We start from the raw sequence: 15,859 nt of genomic DNA on the forward strand, positions 1-15,859 counted from the left end.
GAGAAGCTTGAACTGCCATTACACAGCTTGTTCTCCATTTGAATCCCCACTGTCTGACTGGACTGGACACGGATGTAGCTGGGCTTTGGAATTGTTAGCTGAGAATGAAAACAACTTTTTGCTGCAAAGATTTCCTTTGGTTTGAATGGCATGTTCACTGTAAGAGTGCTCAAAGGAGCATTTCTGAAGTTGAGTTTACACAATACTGAATGTTTATTTGTTTTAAACAGGAAGTATCACTAAGTTCCCCACATTCCCACCGTGACTTAAAGTAGTTTAGGTTTTATTCTCAAATTACATTTTTCTGCTCCCCCAAATGCAGTACCAGAGCCTTCAACTTTCTGATTCCCTCAAGAAGACTTAGTCCAAGTACTGTTGCTCCTGACATAAGCAGAGGTATGCATTCCTTCTAGATTACTGTGTCTAAGGAGAGATGTTCAGAGGATGATCCCAAAACTGACAGACTCTGAACTTCTGGATCAGCTCCTTAATATTTGTGACATTGTCTACTGACCACTTTAGGTCTACTCCAACTTTAGGTTAAAACCAAAAACTAACACAACAAACAGCAACCCTTCTCCTGTAAAAAACAAATTTCCCCAAAGATACTATTTTTAGGCAATACACAATGTAAAAATACAAGACAGAGCTCTGAAAACCAGTGCTTAATCCATGTAATAAATAGGACTATTAGCAGCTCAAAGAGTACTCTCCACTATATCTTTACTTATATTCATTCCTGTAGTCTCATACAAAGCTTCAAGTACTAACTGTGTGGTTGATGGCAGCAACTTCACTGTTCCAATGTGCTGCCTCCCCAGATTTCCATAATGATAATTTTCTGCATTTCCACAAAGCCTGGCAGATGCAAGTGGATACAAAAAAATGTTAATTAAAAACAAAATACACAGGTAAAAAACAAATAAATAAAATCTTCTTGCCTCTTTCAGCATGGTACTGCTGTTGAGTCAGACTGGAACATGCAAATGGTAAATAGGTCCTGCACTATGGTTAAGGCGGAGTTATTTGAGGAAGGTTGACAGTTATGCACAGCTCACTAAAATGTGCAAAATAGCAGGTATGATAAACTGAGAAATGTTTACTGCTTTCTTCTTCAATTTTCTGGCTCAAGACTTGACTGTCATCTGATTTTCCTCTTGGATGCAGTTTGAATCAGTTATTTAATATTTAATATTACAGTGCCACTTGAGACCAGTCCTGTCCTAAATCTGTATGCTCAAAATGCAGCTCTGAAAGTCTTAAGTGCAAAATTTAGTAGTGCAAAAAAGCAGAAAGGAAATAGAGTACTAAATTTAAGAGATACAGGTTTATAAATAATAAAGTATGTTTATATAATTAGGCCAGGAAATATGCATAATACAAAAGGTGTTTTGGAAACTCCTTCCAGGTTACATAGTTTCTGTTTAATGGTTATGCAACTGTTCTCTTCTGAGTACTTTGACGACTACATAAAATAAAGGTCTGATAAGACCTCAGAGATCTATTAGCATTGCCAAATCTTGCCCTACAAAGAGATACTATCTGGAAAGCTCATGGGAAGTGCACATAGAAAAAACAGATGTCCCTGCCATGCACCCTCCCTTGTGGTTTGATCAACAGACCTGTTTTCCCATCAGTGATGTTCGATGTACACAGCTGACAAGTCTTGGAGAGAAAAAACAAATCTTTCAAAATCTTTCTAACGGGGACCTCTACTCTCCATTCTTACTAGTGATCTCACAAGTCACTCTTTTACAGTTCTAGAGCAACAATAACTTGAATCTTCCAGACTGCATTTGCAGTTCACCTACCAATGTTGTCCTAGACATGACGGTCAACTTATATGTGTGCATAAGGAACTTCTGTGACAGGTAACTATCTTCTTAGAGCAAATTGTATTAGCTGTTTTCTTTTTTTCCCATGCTGAATGTTAATTTCCTGTAGCATTATGTCATCTGCCCCAGATTGGTTTTTTGCCTGCTAAAGCGGATGCGAACCCCTTACAAGTATTCCAGAAGTAGGCTAGATGTCAATGTTGTTTCTCCATTTTCTAACACTCCTGTGCTGCATTCTTCAATCCATGCAGCACACACCGAATTTGTGCGCAGCAACCACACACCCTCCATCTTACACGGTTATAGATCAGTCTTCTGGGGAGGGTCTGCTGTGTCTACACATTCTGTACTCCCATTCCAGAAGATAACCCTCCCAATCTTCTAAGTGGAGTTGCAGTGCTGTCATAGTTGAGACTGGAGGATAAGGAATGTTTTTAGCAGTATATGCAAAGCTTATCTTGTCAATTTTATTTTCCCTTTTACACTATTCTACTTGGGCAAGACTGGTTTTACTATTGGAAAGTTTCATTAAAGTAAAACTAAAAACACCCTTAAATTTTGGCAACAATGAAATATTTTTAAATGAGAGAACAAGAGATATTAGTACCTGAAACAAATGGTGAAGATGGAGTCCAATGCTTCAGGCAGAATAAGAGTGATAAACTGGAATAAAAACCTGTGCTACATTCACAGAATATCCTCCCCAAAACGTCAAGAGTCAGTTTTTAAACCCTGTGAATTCCATCTACTAAGCTTAAAGATTTTTAGTCTTGAAGTCTGTAGCATTTCAAGAGGCAATGGCCTCAAGCTATGCCAGAGGAGGTTCAGGTCAGACGTCAGGAAGAATTTCTTCTTGGAAAGGGTTGTTAAGCGTTGGAACAGACTGCCCAGGGAGGGGGTGGACTCACCCTCACCGTCCTGGAAGTGTTCATGAAGCACCTGGACGTGCCATGGTCTAGTTGACAAGGTGGTGATTGGTCAATAGTTGAACTCAATGATTTTGGAGGTCTTTTCCAACCTAAATGATCCTGATCCCAAACTGAACCCTAGCTTTCTTGGTTGTACATCTGCTGTGCCTCCTCTGAAAAATCACAGCTCTGCCTCCATGTTTCTTTCAAGCCCCTCTGCTCCAGTGTTTGGCAACTTGATTTAAAGCTGAGGTTGACTGAAGGCAGCAGCTGATCTCTTCCATAATCAAGAGCAAGACAATTCAAGGTACTGTTCCATACAGAAGAAGGCAGCAGCTACTGCAGTCTTTGCAGTTGTTCTTTAGTTGTCTATAATTGTTATATTGTGACTGTAATTTTGAACTCATGTTCACCTTAACTAGAAATTAGGGAGGAATTATTTAATTTCCACAATGTAAAATAATGATGAGTACATACAACCCGCAAGGGAATGGAAACCTAGTTAATTTATTATAACCTTGCCTAATGTACAATGATAATGTTAAGTGATAGTGTCTTTGCAGGACCAGCACATGAGTTAATTTTAATTTATTAATTATGTTAAAAACTGTGTCACAGAAGGCAGTAAGGGCAGGGAATTCAAAGTTTTAAGTAATCCAATTTGAGGGAAGAGGGAGATTTCATAAGACACAAAATGAAAAGTGCTTAATGCACAGTCTAAAAATACGGTGAGCATAGAATGAGGACACGGCATGGACAGGTTTGCCTTTCTGCTCCAGTAGAATAGCATGGAAAGAGGGCTGGCAACTCCTGACACTTAACCAGTGTTATCATTTCCCCCTAATAACATGTCTGGGCAGAGAAACATTCTGAGGCCCAGCTTAAAAAGGCAAAACAGTGATCACAGACCAGATTCACATGTGAGTATGGCAGATGTAGTAGGAAAGGAAAATGGCCAACGTTGCCCAGTTCTGGGATCTGTTTCATACCAGCCCTGAATTAACTGGAGCCTCTTGAGCAGCATATGAAAGAGTTGCAAGAAGTCTACTTCCACCTTCCTCTTCACCAGTTTTCTTATGCATCAGGTTAGCAGGGCAACAACAGCAGACCCAGACACAGTATTTGACTATTCAAAATTGGGAAATGATAGGAAGAATTAGATAAAGAAAATAAACACAGCCACAGAAGCAGCTGTTCAGCAGAAAAGCATTCATTTACTCAGCTGTGTTAATCTAAGCCCTTGTATCAGAGCTGTAGAAGGAAGAGATGCACTCAGAGCACCACATGGCACACCATGCCCTGTTCCACCACAAGAGGACCAGGTGGCTATAGATATTTCCCCCACTTCTCTCCTCCATCACATCAAAACCTGAGCTTTCACACTGGATGCAAGTACTGCCCATGCTTCCCTGGTTTCCCTTCTGTTACTTGATTGCACAGGCACTCTCCACAACCACAAGCAACAGAACTCCAGCATGCTTATGTGACCACCTCATGACCCACAACAGGAAAACCTGACTGACGAGCACCGTATGTTTTCATGCAGGGTGACCTTCAACCCACGCAGGTACAGTGTGCTGCCTGACAAACAGCTGTACACCCAGCTGTCTGGAACAGGGCAGGGCAGATGGGAGGGCAAGGGCACAGAGCTCAGGGAGATGGCCTTTACAGCATGCTAAAGCTGCAGTGGTAGGCTGTGCTGCTGAACTACAGCTTGAGCCAGCCTGTGCAAATACACCACAGCACAAAAGTGCGTAACTAAATCATAAAAGAATGTATAACTAAGTTACAGATCCAGACGGGACACTAAAGAAACGTGAATCGTCCAGAGCTTAATACAGACGTTCCAAGAGGCAAAACTGAAAGCATAAACCCACAGCAAACCAGGCTGTAGCACTTGGGCTTGATTGCCAGAACCCTGCCTTTGGAAATGCAAGTGCTGAGCAAGCTGCATGTTGCAGAGGAAGTACCTGCAAGATGTTTAGTCCTGATTCATCAGAGAGCAAGTGTTACAGTAGAATTAAAAGAGCTGTCAGTGGCTGCACTGCATTCTCATAACTTTAAAATCAGGACAGCTTGCCAGCCATTGACTTATTCATATGCCCAGGAACTCAGGCTACAAATTACTATGTTATGTAACTCAACGCAACCAGTACTGTCTTACCCTCTTTCTCTTGTGGCAGGGAAGCCATCAGTGAACCAGTGCTGAATGACATCATACAACAAAGAATATTTACTCTTAATAAAAAGTTTCATCAATACTCTTCTGCACCAACTTCATATGTGGCTTAGAGAGAAATATAAGTTCCTGGTAGCAGACAAAGGAGTCAGTAACATACAGAGCTATTGAGTGCAACTCTCATGGATTTCTGTCTTGGTTTTTACCTACTAAAACATGACTCCAGGTCTTTTTGTACAGCTCTAGTTTCCTTGACATGAGTCTCTATAAATGCCTCATTTTCTTTTACCTTCTATTAAGGCCTTTCATTCCAGGACATCTCTCTCCCTTTTCAGTGATGTTACTAGATATAATACTCTTAAGAGAATAAAAGGTCCTTGAATGTATCAATTCCAGAATCTAGACGTAATTCTTACAGTACTATGATAAAACTGCAGTATTTTACATACTTATTATAGACAACAATTGCCAGACTGTCTTTATTACTTCATACTTCAGTTACCACTTGCTAGATGACTTCAGTTAGAGTCTCTCTCAACTTCCCTACTACCTGAATCTATAATAAACTCTTCTTGCACTCAGCAAACTCACACCTTCCCTGTTCAGGAATAACTTCCCAGACGCTAACTCCCTCACATCTCATTGAAAACCTATGTTCTCCCTCAACAAGCTATCCCACAAATCTGACTCTGTCTACACCTGAGCCCCTACTCCCTACTTGCCACAAAGGCTATTTGTTCACAAGACTCTTCTTCTCCTTACCTCTGAACTCCAGTTTCATTATGTGGTACTTTAAAGATTTTAGGTTAGTCTTCACAACAATCTTCTAAGAAAACTATAGATACAATCCACTTATCAACACAATACCAAATACTCTGATTGCCCAAGTAAATAAAACAATCAATTACAACTTACTGCTGAATTATTGCCTCAAGAGAGCAATGAATTCCATGAAAGAAACATGAAATCCTGTTTAATTAGTCAGAGTGAGAAAAACTGTTTTTACTATTCAATTTTGAATATGCTTCTTTTTCTTTTCCATTTAATACCTCCTGGTTCTTCCACAAAGTTGCTGTTTTCTTTATATAATCTATCATTTCCATATGCCTTTATCTTGCACTAAGCTGATCCTCTCTCTTCTTCCATTGTCTTTCTAACCTCCTGCACAAGCCTAGTAGCATCTACAAGTCACTATGCTGCCATTTGCATCTGCAAAATACCAAACCTTCAATTGCATTAAATAAATATTTTAATTAAAAATGGCAATGGAACAGTTTGTTCTACTCACACCAGTCTAGTAGTAAAATGGGAAACAGTGATGGGCAACACGGCTTTATGGGTTTCACCAAGCAACAACTCTATTCCCTCCAAAGACAGCATTCCCTGAGTAGTGTAAGAGCTAGCCTTTGTTGTTGTCCCTTGTCTTACACTAACACCATCATTAAATCTGAATCATCTGATATATGAATCCTTACCCAGACATTTCATAGAGTTCAAGGTTGCAAGAAACTAATTAGTTTGAATGGGCTCATAGCCAGAGTGCTCAGGGCTGGAACATTGGACAGCATATGCCCAGGATCTACTTTACAGCCCTGAAACACCATGAGAATTTGTGGGTTTGAGGTTTTTTGTTTTTGTTCCCCCCACCCCCTCCCTTCTCTTCTCTTCTATCCCTGCAGAAAGGATCCATGTTTCTAAGACTGAGGTATGGTACCTTGCCAGTATGGTGTTTTCACAGCCTGACACCAAGCATGTGCTGCTTGTCCTATGGCACAGTGTAGAGGCACTAGCCCTCCTTGGATAACAAGACTCTCCCAGCTGGAAGAGTCAGATTTAGCAAATTTTATATCTGTATCATCTGTCTGGAGAAATCCCTGGAGTGAATTGTCTTTTCAATGAATTATCTTTTCAGTAGTGCCAGGTCTGATTTGACATGTTGCGTTGTGAGTTAGCAGCTTTGGGGAAACTTGTTGCCTGACCTGAGCCAAACCAGTCTCTTGGCTATAAACTCAGCTACGTTCTTGAAGGAATACTCCTTCTCTTATTCTTACTGCTGAACTCCCCTTAAGTCCATAGCAGGGAGAAAAGCAAAAAAGAAATCTACATCCAGACACAGCGAGGTGTACACAAATATACACTTCCTAGTCCTCAATTATATCACAAAATACTGTGTTCTTCAGACACCACTAATAGAAATATAAATTATCTGCTGCAGTATTGTAACTTTCTGTGACACACCAAAGAGTACTTCACTCAAGGTCACAGAAAGCTAACTGAAATACTGAAAGAAGTAAGTTAAGGATCAGCAAGAGAAAAATGCAAATGATTTGCTTTTTTTCACCTGTATAGAAGAGTTTCAGTCCTATTAACGGTTTCAGTACTAAGTGTTTCAGAAGAAAGAAATCAGTAATTACACAGTGGCTTTCAATACTATGCCTCATTGCAGAGTTTGCTGCTCTTGCATTGTGACTTCCAGAAATTTTGGATTTTCCTTGATGCTTTCTCTTTTAGGTGAGACTGCTGTCTTACGATCACTTGTCAGCAGAAGCACCTGTCCCAGGAGCTCCTGGACGCAGCCCACAGCAGGACACAGGCCACTGCAGCACATTACAATGAGAAGGACCAGTAGAATTAAGTATCTGCCCAGTTAAGACAAAAAAAAGAAACCAGAGGTACAATAGCAAGGAAAACCTTTAACTGTTTTATCAGCATACTAGTCAGATGTGCAGTTCCCCCTTCACCAAGCAGCTGGTTGAGTTACCAGTGCCTTAGCTTTCCTGAATAGACCAGAAAACCAACAAAGAGATTATGCCTCATTCCTGTTAGAGAGTGAGGAGGAACAGCCATTCCTGTTCCATGGGAAACAGCAGAGGAAGACAAGGCAGATACTGCAATTCCACTGCCGTTGAAGAGTAACTATCACACTCACTCCAGAGCATGTAGCACGACTTCACAGACCCTTGTTCTCTTCTCTGGTCATGAAACACTGGTTAGTCCTTCACTGCATGTAGCACTGAAGCAGCTGACAAATCAGAATTAAATGGACCCAAAATACCATTTACCACATATTTTTGCTCAGATCAGATATTTTTTAGAAGCTTAAAAGGGCCTGATGATATTAAAAATTCAGTGCTAGAAGTCTATTTATTTTCTAGGGCTTTACTTCTACACACAAAGCACAGACTGAAGAATTATTCTATGCATTTTGTTAAGATTTGTATCAGCACAGTTCAGAATTTCAATAACCAAACAGCTGTCTTAACTTCTTTCGCTTGCATAGTTATTTTTCCAATACAATTTTGCAGAACAGAATTACTCTGCTACTTGAGAAAAGCAGTATGGCCAAGAACTTGTAAACAGCTTATAAAATTTTCACACAAATGTGCATGACAAAAAAAAACCCACCCCAACTCTAGATAGATGAAATGTCCCTCAAAGCAATGTGCCTACGTCAAAACTAAAAGACACCTCACTTACAAACATTTTAGTATCCAAGCTTCTTCTAGAAAGGAAAGTGGGGGGGGAATGGATCTTTGGCTCTTCAGTTGGCACATTTCTATGTTTTCACACACAGAACGTTTCATAAACTCAAAAATCCTCTCTTGGCCATATGTTTCTTCTAGCCACTCCTTGGAAACTATGTAAATGTCTCTAATAAACATCTTGCTTAAATGTACATAGCTGTAGGACAGACAAGTCATCAGCCTGATGACATTCCAAAGTGCCAGGCTAATAAGTTATGCCATCACAGGTTCTTTCATGTTGATCTGGACAACAAGGTGGGAGAATAGAATGCTGTCTCTTTCTATACTACTTATTCCTTGAGAAAACCAGACATGCCTACGCACTGGTAGCGTGAGCAGCAGCGCAACACACTGAAACTGGGAAGAAATGGGAAGTGGCTTGGGAATTGCTACTGCATTGGCTTTCTGACACATCAGACTTTAACAAAGACATTCTTGGTTCCTATATTTGGTCTGGCAACCAGCAAAGTAATTTTCTTGATATTAGGCAGTGCCATGGGGACAGAAAGAAAAGAATAATAAAATCCCAACAGAAATATATGGAAGTAGAAAAGTCCACTTTGCACACTCAGTTCACCACTTTGTCTTCTCCTTTATGCACCTTGGATCTTTCAAGTTGAGAAAAGGAGCCAAAATTGCCTAAATTCACGCAAGAGAAAGAAAAGCTAGGGACAGACTAACCCCAGCAGCTAATAGAGTGAGCGAAGTGCCTGATCCTTGCAATCTGAGGTTATACCACATGGATGCCTTTCCTAGTGACTGCAAACTGTGACTGCCTCTAACTCCAAGTTTCGAGCCAGAATGACCAAATCCTCGAAAAACTAATAATGGATCATTAATCACCACCTGGAGAAATTATCTATTTCATATTTCAAATAGATACTTATAACCATTAACATCTGAAATCTTAAGCAGGTGCATGATGCCATTGAAGCCTCACCACCAGGGTCTCTACACCTCCAATAATCAAATCACACCTTCTCTTTCAGATTGACACACAAAACTATGGGGAGAATGCTGGTGAAGGTTCCTGAAGAAGTAGTTTATTTTCACTATAATGCCATGGCACAAACAGTGTGCATAGACAGAGATTTTATTACTTCCTTTTTCTTCATATAATCACAATCTGCCAATGGTCAGGATATCTGACAAAGGTTGGCAGCAAAGGAATTATTCCATTTGGAAAAAACCAGAACAAAACCAAAAAACCAAACACCAAAGCAGTTTAGGTTTTGGAGTTTCCCTGCACTCTGTTCACGAATAGAATTGGAATTGTTTGAAAAGAAAATGAAGGGAAGGGGTTGAGAAAGTGAGAAATGTGGGACGACAAGAATCTAGTGATGAAGTTACTGGTATAATGTGTTTGGGACTTGATCTTGGGTGTCACGCATCTCAGGCAAGTGTGTTTATCACTAAATTTCACTCTCAGCCTCTGTCCTGTTGAAGCTCCTCTACCTTACACAGTGCCCACACTATTCATTTGCAAGAAAGATAAGGCAGTCACAAATGACCTACAGCCCTTCTGGCACAGCTGCCTTCTCCCTTTCATCATGGAAAAGCCACTCTGTGCCCAAGGAACACTTTGTCTAGCAGTAAATCGAATTGTCTCCATGTAAAAAGAAGTGGAACTCTTTTTAGAGTAGCTCCACATTTGCTGTGGGTTCTGTCACTTTTCTTCCCAAGCCAGTCAATCAATACCACTGCCAGCAAAACTCAAGTCTTCTCTGGAGGGACAACAGCAGTTCAACAGTATGAAGGTGTAGGCGGCGATCACTGTCATTCTGCCTGCTCTGTACTTGTTTATTACATAAGGACACATTTCGTTCTCTGTCCTGGCTATGAAACTCTCCACTGACACCCCAGTTACTGAAGACTTGAGCGCTCCCCTTCCCATGACATGTATTTTATGTAGCCCAGTAGCTGCCACACAGACGCTACATCCAAAAAGCCACCCCACTAACTCAATAGCTGTGAAAAGGCTACAGACCTCATACTGAAGAATTTCTTTAGTCAAAACATACTGAAGTACCTTGCTTAGTGCCCTGATGGGTAGAGATTTAACTAGACAAGAGTTTAACACCCATACTGAGGGGATAAAAGGGTAGTCCTGGCTTCCCAGTGCTAGTCTGACTTCCTGCCAACAACTTCATCCAACGTGGGATAGGTCAGCTGGTGGTGCATACTCCACCACTGGAAATGCTCCCAGGGCAAGGCACACACGGTTGGCTGGATAACACCTCATTATCACAGCACTATGTACAAACAGAAACGGAGGCAACTCCCACTGCACCTCCTCAAACCATTAACAGATGGAACCTGAACTATCCAGCTATTATTTATGCCATGTTGCTTCTTTTTAGGCAAGTATTATCATTACTATCAAGTACACATATTGCAATAATGCTTAATGGCTCCCTCTAAACGAAACCGAAACTGGCACTAAATTCTGTCAGTGTTTCATTACAGCATGACCTTACTTTCCATTCTGCATTCATAGCTGTCATCTGCATGCTTTCTCCATAATGAATGCCACAAAGGAGCAAGTTCAGCACCCATTACCATCCAATCTGGGATGGTATTTCATGGTATGTTTAAGTTTTTCTTAAAAATTAGGTCATCCCAAATGTGCTGGCATTAGTGCAAGAGAGTGAAGTCTTTGGGTTACAGAGGCAGCAAGATATACCAGTCAAATACACTAGCTCTAACAGTTTTAATTTTTTCCCAGGATTCCACAGCCTTTCCTACAAGGTAAGCAGACAACAACTACAACCCTTGAAGAAAAAAAGGGTGCTCTTCACAGATTTCCAAAATCAGTAAATCTAAGGCCACCAGCTGCTGGCAACAGGATGACTAGGTTTATCCATAATCTCACTTGCCTGGCTTTATTAAATATTTAATAAGGAGGATTTTAGCTGTAAATACCAATGAAAGGACTTAAGCATTCTGACCCTTAAGTTTCTCTTTTTATTAAAGGGCAATAATTTTCAGTCAATTTATCTTTTGTCTTCTTTTTGTTTAACAACCCAGCTGGCTTTTATCTTTACTCCTCCCTCTCAGATCTCTGTCAGGTTTATAGCTAAAGGTAGGGCTGTAAGCACTCTAACACAAGATGACTTGTCTTAAAGAATCAGGCTGGCACTCTGACAGTATAGAATCACAGCTATTTAACTTCTGAAAGCTTTTGACCATTGAAAGTACACAAAAAGCATCATCTGACTCCTTCACGAGAATGAAGGTTTTTTTTCTCATTAAAGAAGTCATATTCTAACAATTTGTGTAATTTTTTACCCGTCTACAGAAATACCTGTGAAGAACAAAGAGGAAAACTGATGAGAACATGGGCTAAGCAAAACTTTAGAAGAGAACACACATCCTTACATGCTCTCACAGAACTTCCTAAGAGTGCTGGGCTTTTCCTGGTTGCGTCTTTGTCGAAACCAACGTTGAATGCTGCGTACATCCCAGTCCAGCTGCTTGGAGAGGCCCTCCAGCCTCTTCTCATCTGGGTGCTACAGAACAGAGAAGTGTAAAAGTTAGTTTCTTGCCCAACTGCATTAATGTTTTAAAGAACCACTATAATTGACTCTTGACTTCTTATCAAGGCTGCCTGACAGACACAAAGATACACAGAAATATGTTCACAGAAATCTCTACTGGCAGCTTCCCGTCAAAATACCTTTACAGTGACTGGAATTAATCTAGAAGAACAGATCCTGTAATATGACATGCAGCTCATTATTAGTAAGAAACTTAAAGGGAACAATGGGATTAAAACTTCTTTGAAACTTGGAACTGAAGGTAAGTAGGTATAAAATGCCATGCATCTCTTGAGCAGCAGGTCTTACAAACAACTCACTGCCTGCCACATGCTATGCCTGTTTCATCCTCCTACATCAGGATCTTTGCCCTATCATCTGTTGCAGTAGAGAGGATGGTTTGACTGACACAGAAAGAAGATAAATCCCATGTTTCTGCATTTTAATCTTAAAAAATGAGGTCGTTAAACAAAGTTACAACTTCAAAAGGAAAATCACCTTGACAACAATGAGAGGGAATTTTTTTCTGAGAATTAACTACACACAAATATTCTCCAAAGCAGAAAATGTGGAACTCTCATACCATCAGCACAGCTGCAAACCAGTGCAGAGGCAAAGTAAGGCAAAAGAAAATAAGTCTGTTCTTAATTTTAAGAGCGTACAAGCCCTATCTTCAATCATTCAGCAATTCTACATGTACAGCATAGCATGAGTACTACTTATATATTTCTCCTGATCACATTGCTTTTTAAAGAAACAGAAAAAGCTTTTGGTCAATCTGTTTTCTGAAGTTTTGCTTTATTTCTGCAAGTCAGTTACATAATTGAATGAGATAGAAGAGCTCTCACAACAAAAACTTTTTAAATGCTACAAGATATAAAACAGCAAAAACAGCCTCCATGAAAACACGAAAAAAAAGGAAATGAGACAAGAGAAGGATAAAGTATTTGCTATCCATCTCAAAGAAGTTTTTTAGTCAACAAAAGTAGCCACTATGATATAATGAAAGGTTAAGAAAACCCCTGTCTGTAACCTTTGAAAAATCAAATACTTGATGCAGCTCTTGGGAGTTTGACTAGAGATAACTGTTGTGTGTGATTCAAAAAAGGTAGTTAGTTAAACTGGACTGTTTCTCTGAGAGTAGCTACCAGATTCTGCTGGAGCTCCTCTGGAACTCTTCACGCTTACAGGTATTTCAGGCCCTTTGTCAGACTACCAGATTCTACAGGGAAATCTTGGGGAGAAAAAAAAAAAGTAGAAAAAAAGCAAAAGACCACAAAACCCCCACAAGAAACAAAATCCAACCATTCAGCTGAGTCCGAGTGAGAGCATGTGCTGCAGCCTTCAGAAAGAAGGTATGTATGAGTCCCTCCCTGAAAACAGGACAAAAGCTACACCAAGTGCCATGGTGATCTCAGGATAGGGTGGAACACACAAGCAAGGCAGATCCACAGAATATTTCAACTGTCTTTGGCACTGCACTCGATTTTGCCCTCTGACTCTAATACTTTGTGGCATGTCCAGCTGCAGGCTGGAGCCAAGGTGGGACTGAAAGGCTCCTGCAGAAAAGTTTAGGATGTTTCAAAAGTATGGACAGAATGACAGAGAGGTTTAGTTGAGATGTCATACGGTGAGAGATGTAGACATAAAGATGTAAGTTGTGGGGAAAAACTTGAAAAAAAAAAATTTGCAGGCTCTATTATTCAGTCAGTTTCTCCCACTTTTCTATCTCCTTCTCCTGTAGCTGGGATACCAGTGCCCTGTGCTCAGGCAGTTCCCCTAGAAGGAGTAGCTCTAAGTTTCATGGAAAATACAGTATCAATCTTAGTGGTTCACAATTAACTCTTTTTTTTTTCCAAAAAACCCAAAGAATGTGTGGAAATTTCTAATAGATAAGAAGCAAAAAAAGAGTAGGTGGCCATATGACAGGTACAAAGTGTTTCTGTGACAACTTTTTGGTTAAAAGCTTACAGGAGACATCACAAAGGAATGCACAACAGCTGAAGCTGGCATACTAATGGTGTCCCCAATATTTCCATTTCTGATTTTAGGTGTAAAAATGCAGCACTGCATTTATCTATTAGCTTTGCTTTATTCAGACATAGTTTGTAGCACAATATCCCACTTTGTAAGATAAATATCTTAGTTAGACACTCTACCTTTGTAATAGCTGTGAAAACTTTTTCCAGAATAGCATTAGGTTGAGCTTTCTGTGGTCCATTGGCTTGGACTTTAAGGCCTAAGGCACATGGTTTAGCAATGAACCTGTGAGAAATAGAAGAATGAGAAAACAGGTGAAATCCTTCAGTTATTTACTTCCTTACTGTTATCAATCGATGACATGTGGTAAATGGGCAAACATTATAACCCTGCCAACAAAAACAGTACTTAGCTTTCCAGCTCAAAAGCAAGCTCATACAGGCAATTACATTGCAAAATAAGTAACATCACTTTGAAGGATGAAAGGAACTCCACAGAGCACATGAAACAGAGGATTTTCTTTCATGTCGTGAAAAAAGAGATTAGAACAAAAGCATGAGAGGAATGCCTCCTAGAGAAGCACCCGCTAATGAAAAGAGCAGGGCAGCTTGCAGAAATGAAGAGTACAGAATATTATCCTCCAAACAGAGCCTTTTTCATAAATCAGTTTCCAAAGTAGCTACTGCCTCATAAGTCCTTTTGCACAATGGAAGTTCAAAATCCTGAAAGGCAGCAAGGACTGAAGCTGCCCAGTCAACACTTTCTAAAAGCATAAAGTTTGTATGGTGCAGAGCCACAGCATGCTCTGCCTCCAAACTCTTCTGCTAAAATACAAGGCTGTCACAGATCCTAACACTAATCCGTAAGTTCTCTGATACATTTAGGAGATGAATTGCATAGTTTAAATTACATATACTCAAAGACCACCACTCTACTCATTAAAAACTAAATTATTTGTTACTGTAAGTCCAATTCTGGAATTCCCATGGAAGCTACAAACTCTGTATAGGAGTCATATTCACATATGAATACTACGAACTTCTGCCATCTATGAACTATCAAGACTTTCACTTAAAAGACTTCTGTTTCCTAAAACTTCAGTTACCAACAAGGACCAAAACAACACTCGGTATTTTAGTTCCACATTTATCCAGTTGAGTAACCACAAAATAATAAAAATCATTAAATTCTTATCCACAAATGAGCCCCATTTTAAGGATAAGGGCTTTCTACTTTCTTTTCTCCTTTTTCTGAGTGAAGGAATGGGATAGCTATGACATTGCTCCAACAGAAAGGCAGTTCTCTACATGTGCTAATTTAGATGAAAAAATATTAATTTGGTAAAGTCAAAAGCAGATAAAACGTTCTGGTTTAGAAAAAAATCAACAAGCTTCATGCTGAGCTGATCTTCATTTACATCTGAGCAAACCAGATGGGTTTGCTTAAATGGCATTTTTAAAATGACATGTCATGTTAATGAACAGCATAGATAAATCCAGGACAAAGCACAGCTACAATGTTTGTTTTGATTTTAAAAAGAAAATTGTAATATTGATATTATACTCATTAGCTAAAACAAAACATATTTTCTAAACACAAATGAGAGTTTTTCTTCCTTTGTACTTATGTTTTTCTCATGCATGGGAGGAATGGGCACGGGACTCAAGCCAGAGCTCGTCCACAAGGGCAGCAAAGCAGTCAGGACATGTACAGGTTACACAGCTGCAAGACACAGGATGATCTTGGCCAGCCCTGTCAGGGACAAAGAGACAGGGAAAGCTTCAAAACCCCCACAAAGGTCCTACTAGGACACTCAAGAGAAACAGAGCAGTTTTAACAGAAACATTCTATATACCTGCAATACTCAGTAGGTTTGACCACGAATTCAAGTGTGGAT

The 15,859-nt window shown here is 39.9% G+C and overlaps 1 protein-coding gene across 1 annotated transcript in view; it reads right to left on the reverse strand.

Moving 5' to 3' along the window:
• CERS6 (ceramide synthase 6) overlaps nt 1–15,859 on the reverse strand; it is a 113,858-nt gene that overhangs the window by 65,708 nt on the left and 32,291 nt on the right. The window contains exons 2-3 of the mRNA XM_050339489.1: nt 14,142–14,247; nt 11,825–11,955 (exon numbers count right to left, since the gene is read on the reverse strand). Of these exons, the coding sequence (XP_050195446.1) occupies nt 11,825–11,955; nt 14,142–14,247 (237 nt within the window). The remainder of the gene's footprint in view (nt 1–11,824; nt 11,956–14,141; nt 14,248–15,859) is intronic.

The sequence above is a fragment of the Myiozetetes cayanensis genome, unplaced genomic scaffold (assembly GCF_022539395.1).
Source record: "Myiozetetes cayanensis isolate MyiCay16 unplaced genomic scaffold, myiCay2020 scf9, whole genome shotgun sequence".
Classification (NCBI taxonomy): domain Eukaryota; kingdom Metazoa; phylum Chordata; class Aves; order Passeriformes; family Tyrannidae; genus Myiozetetes; species Myiozetetes cayanensis.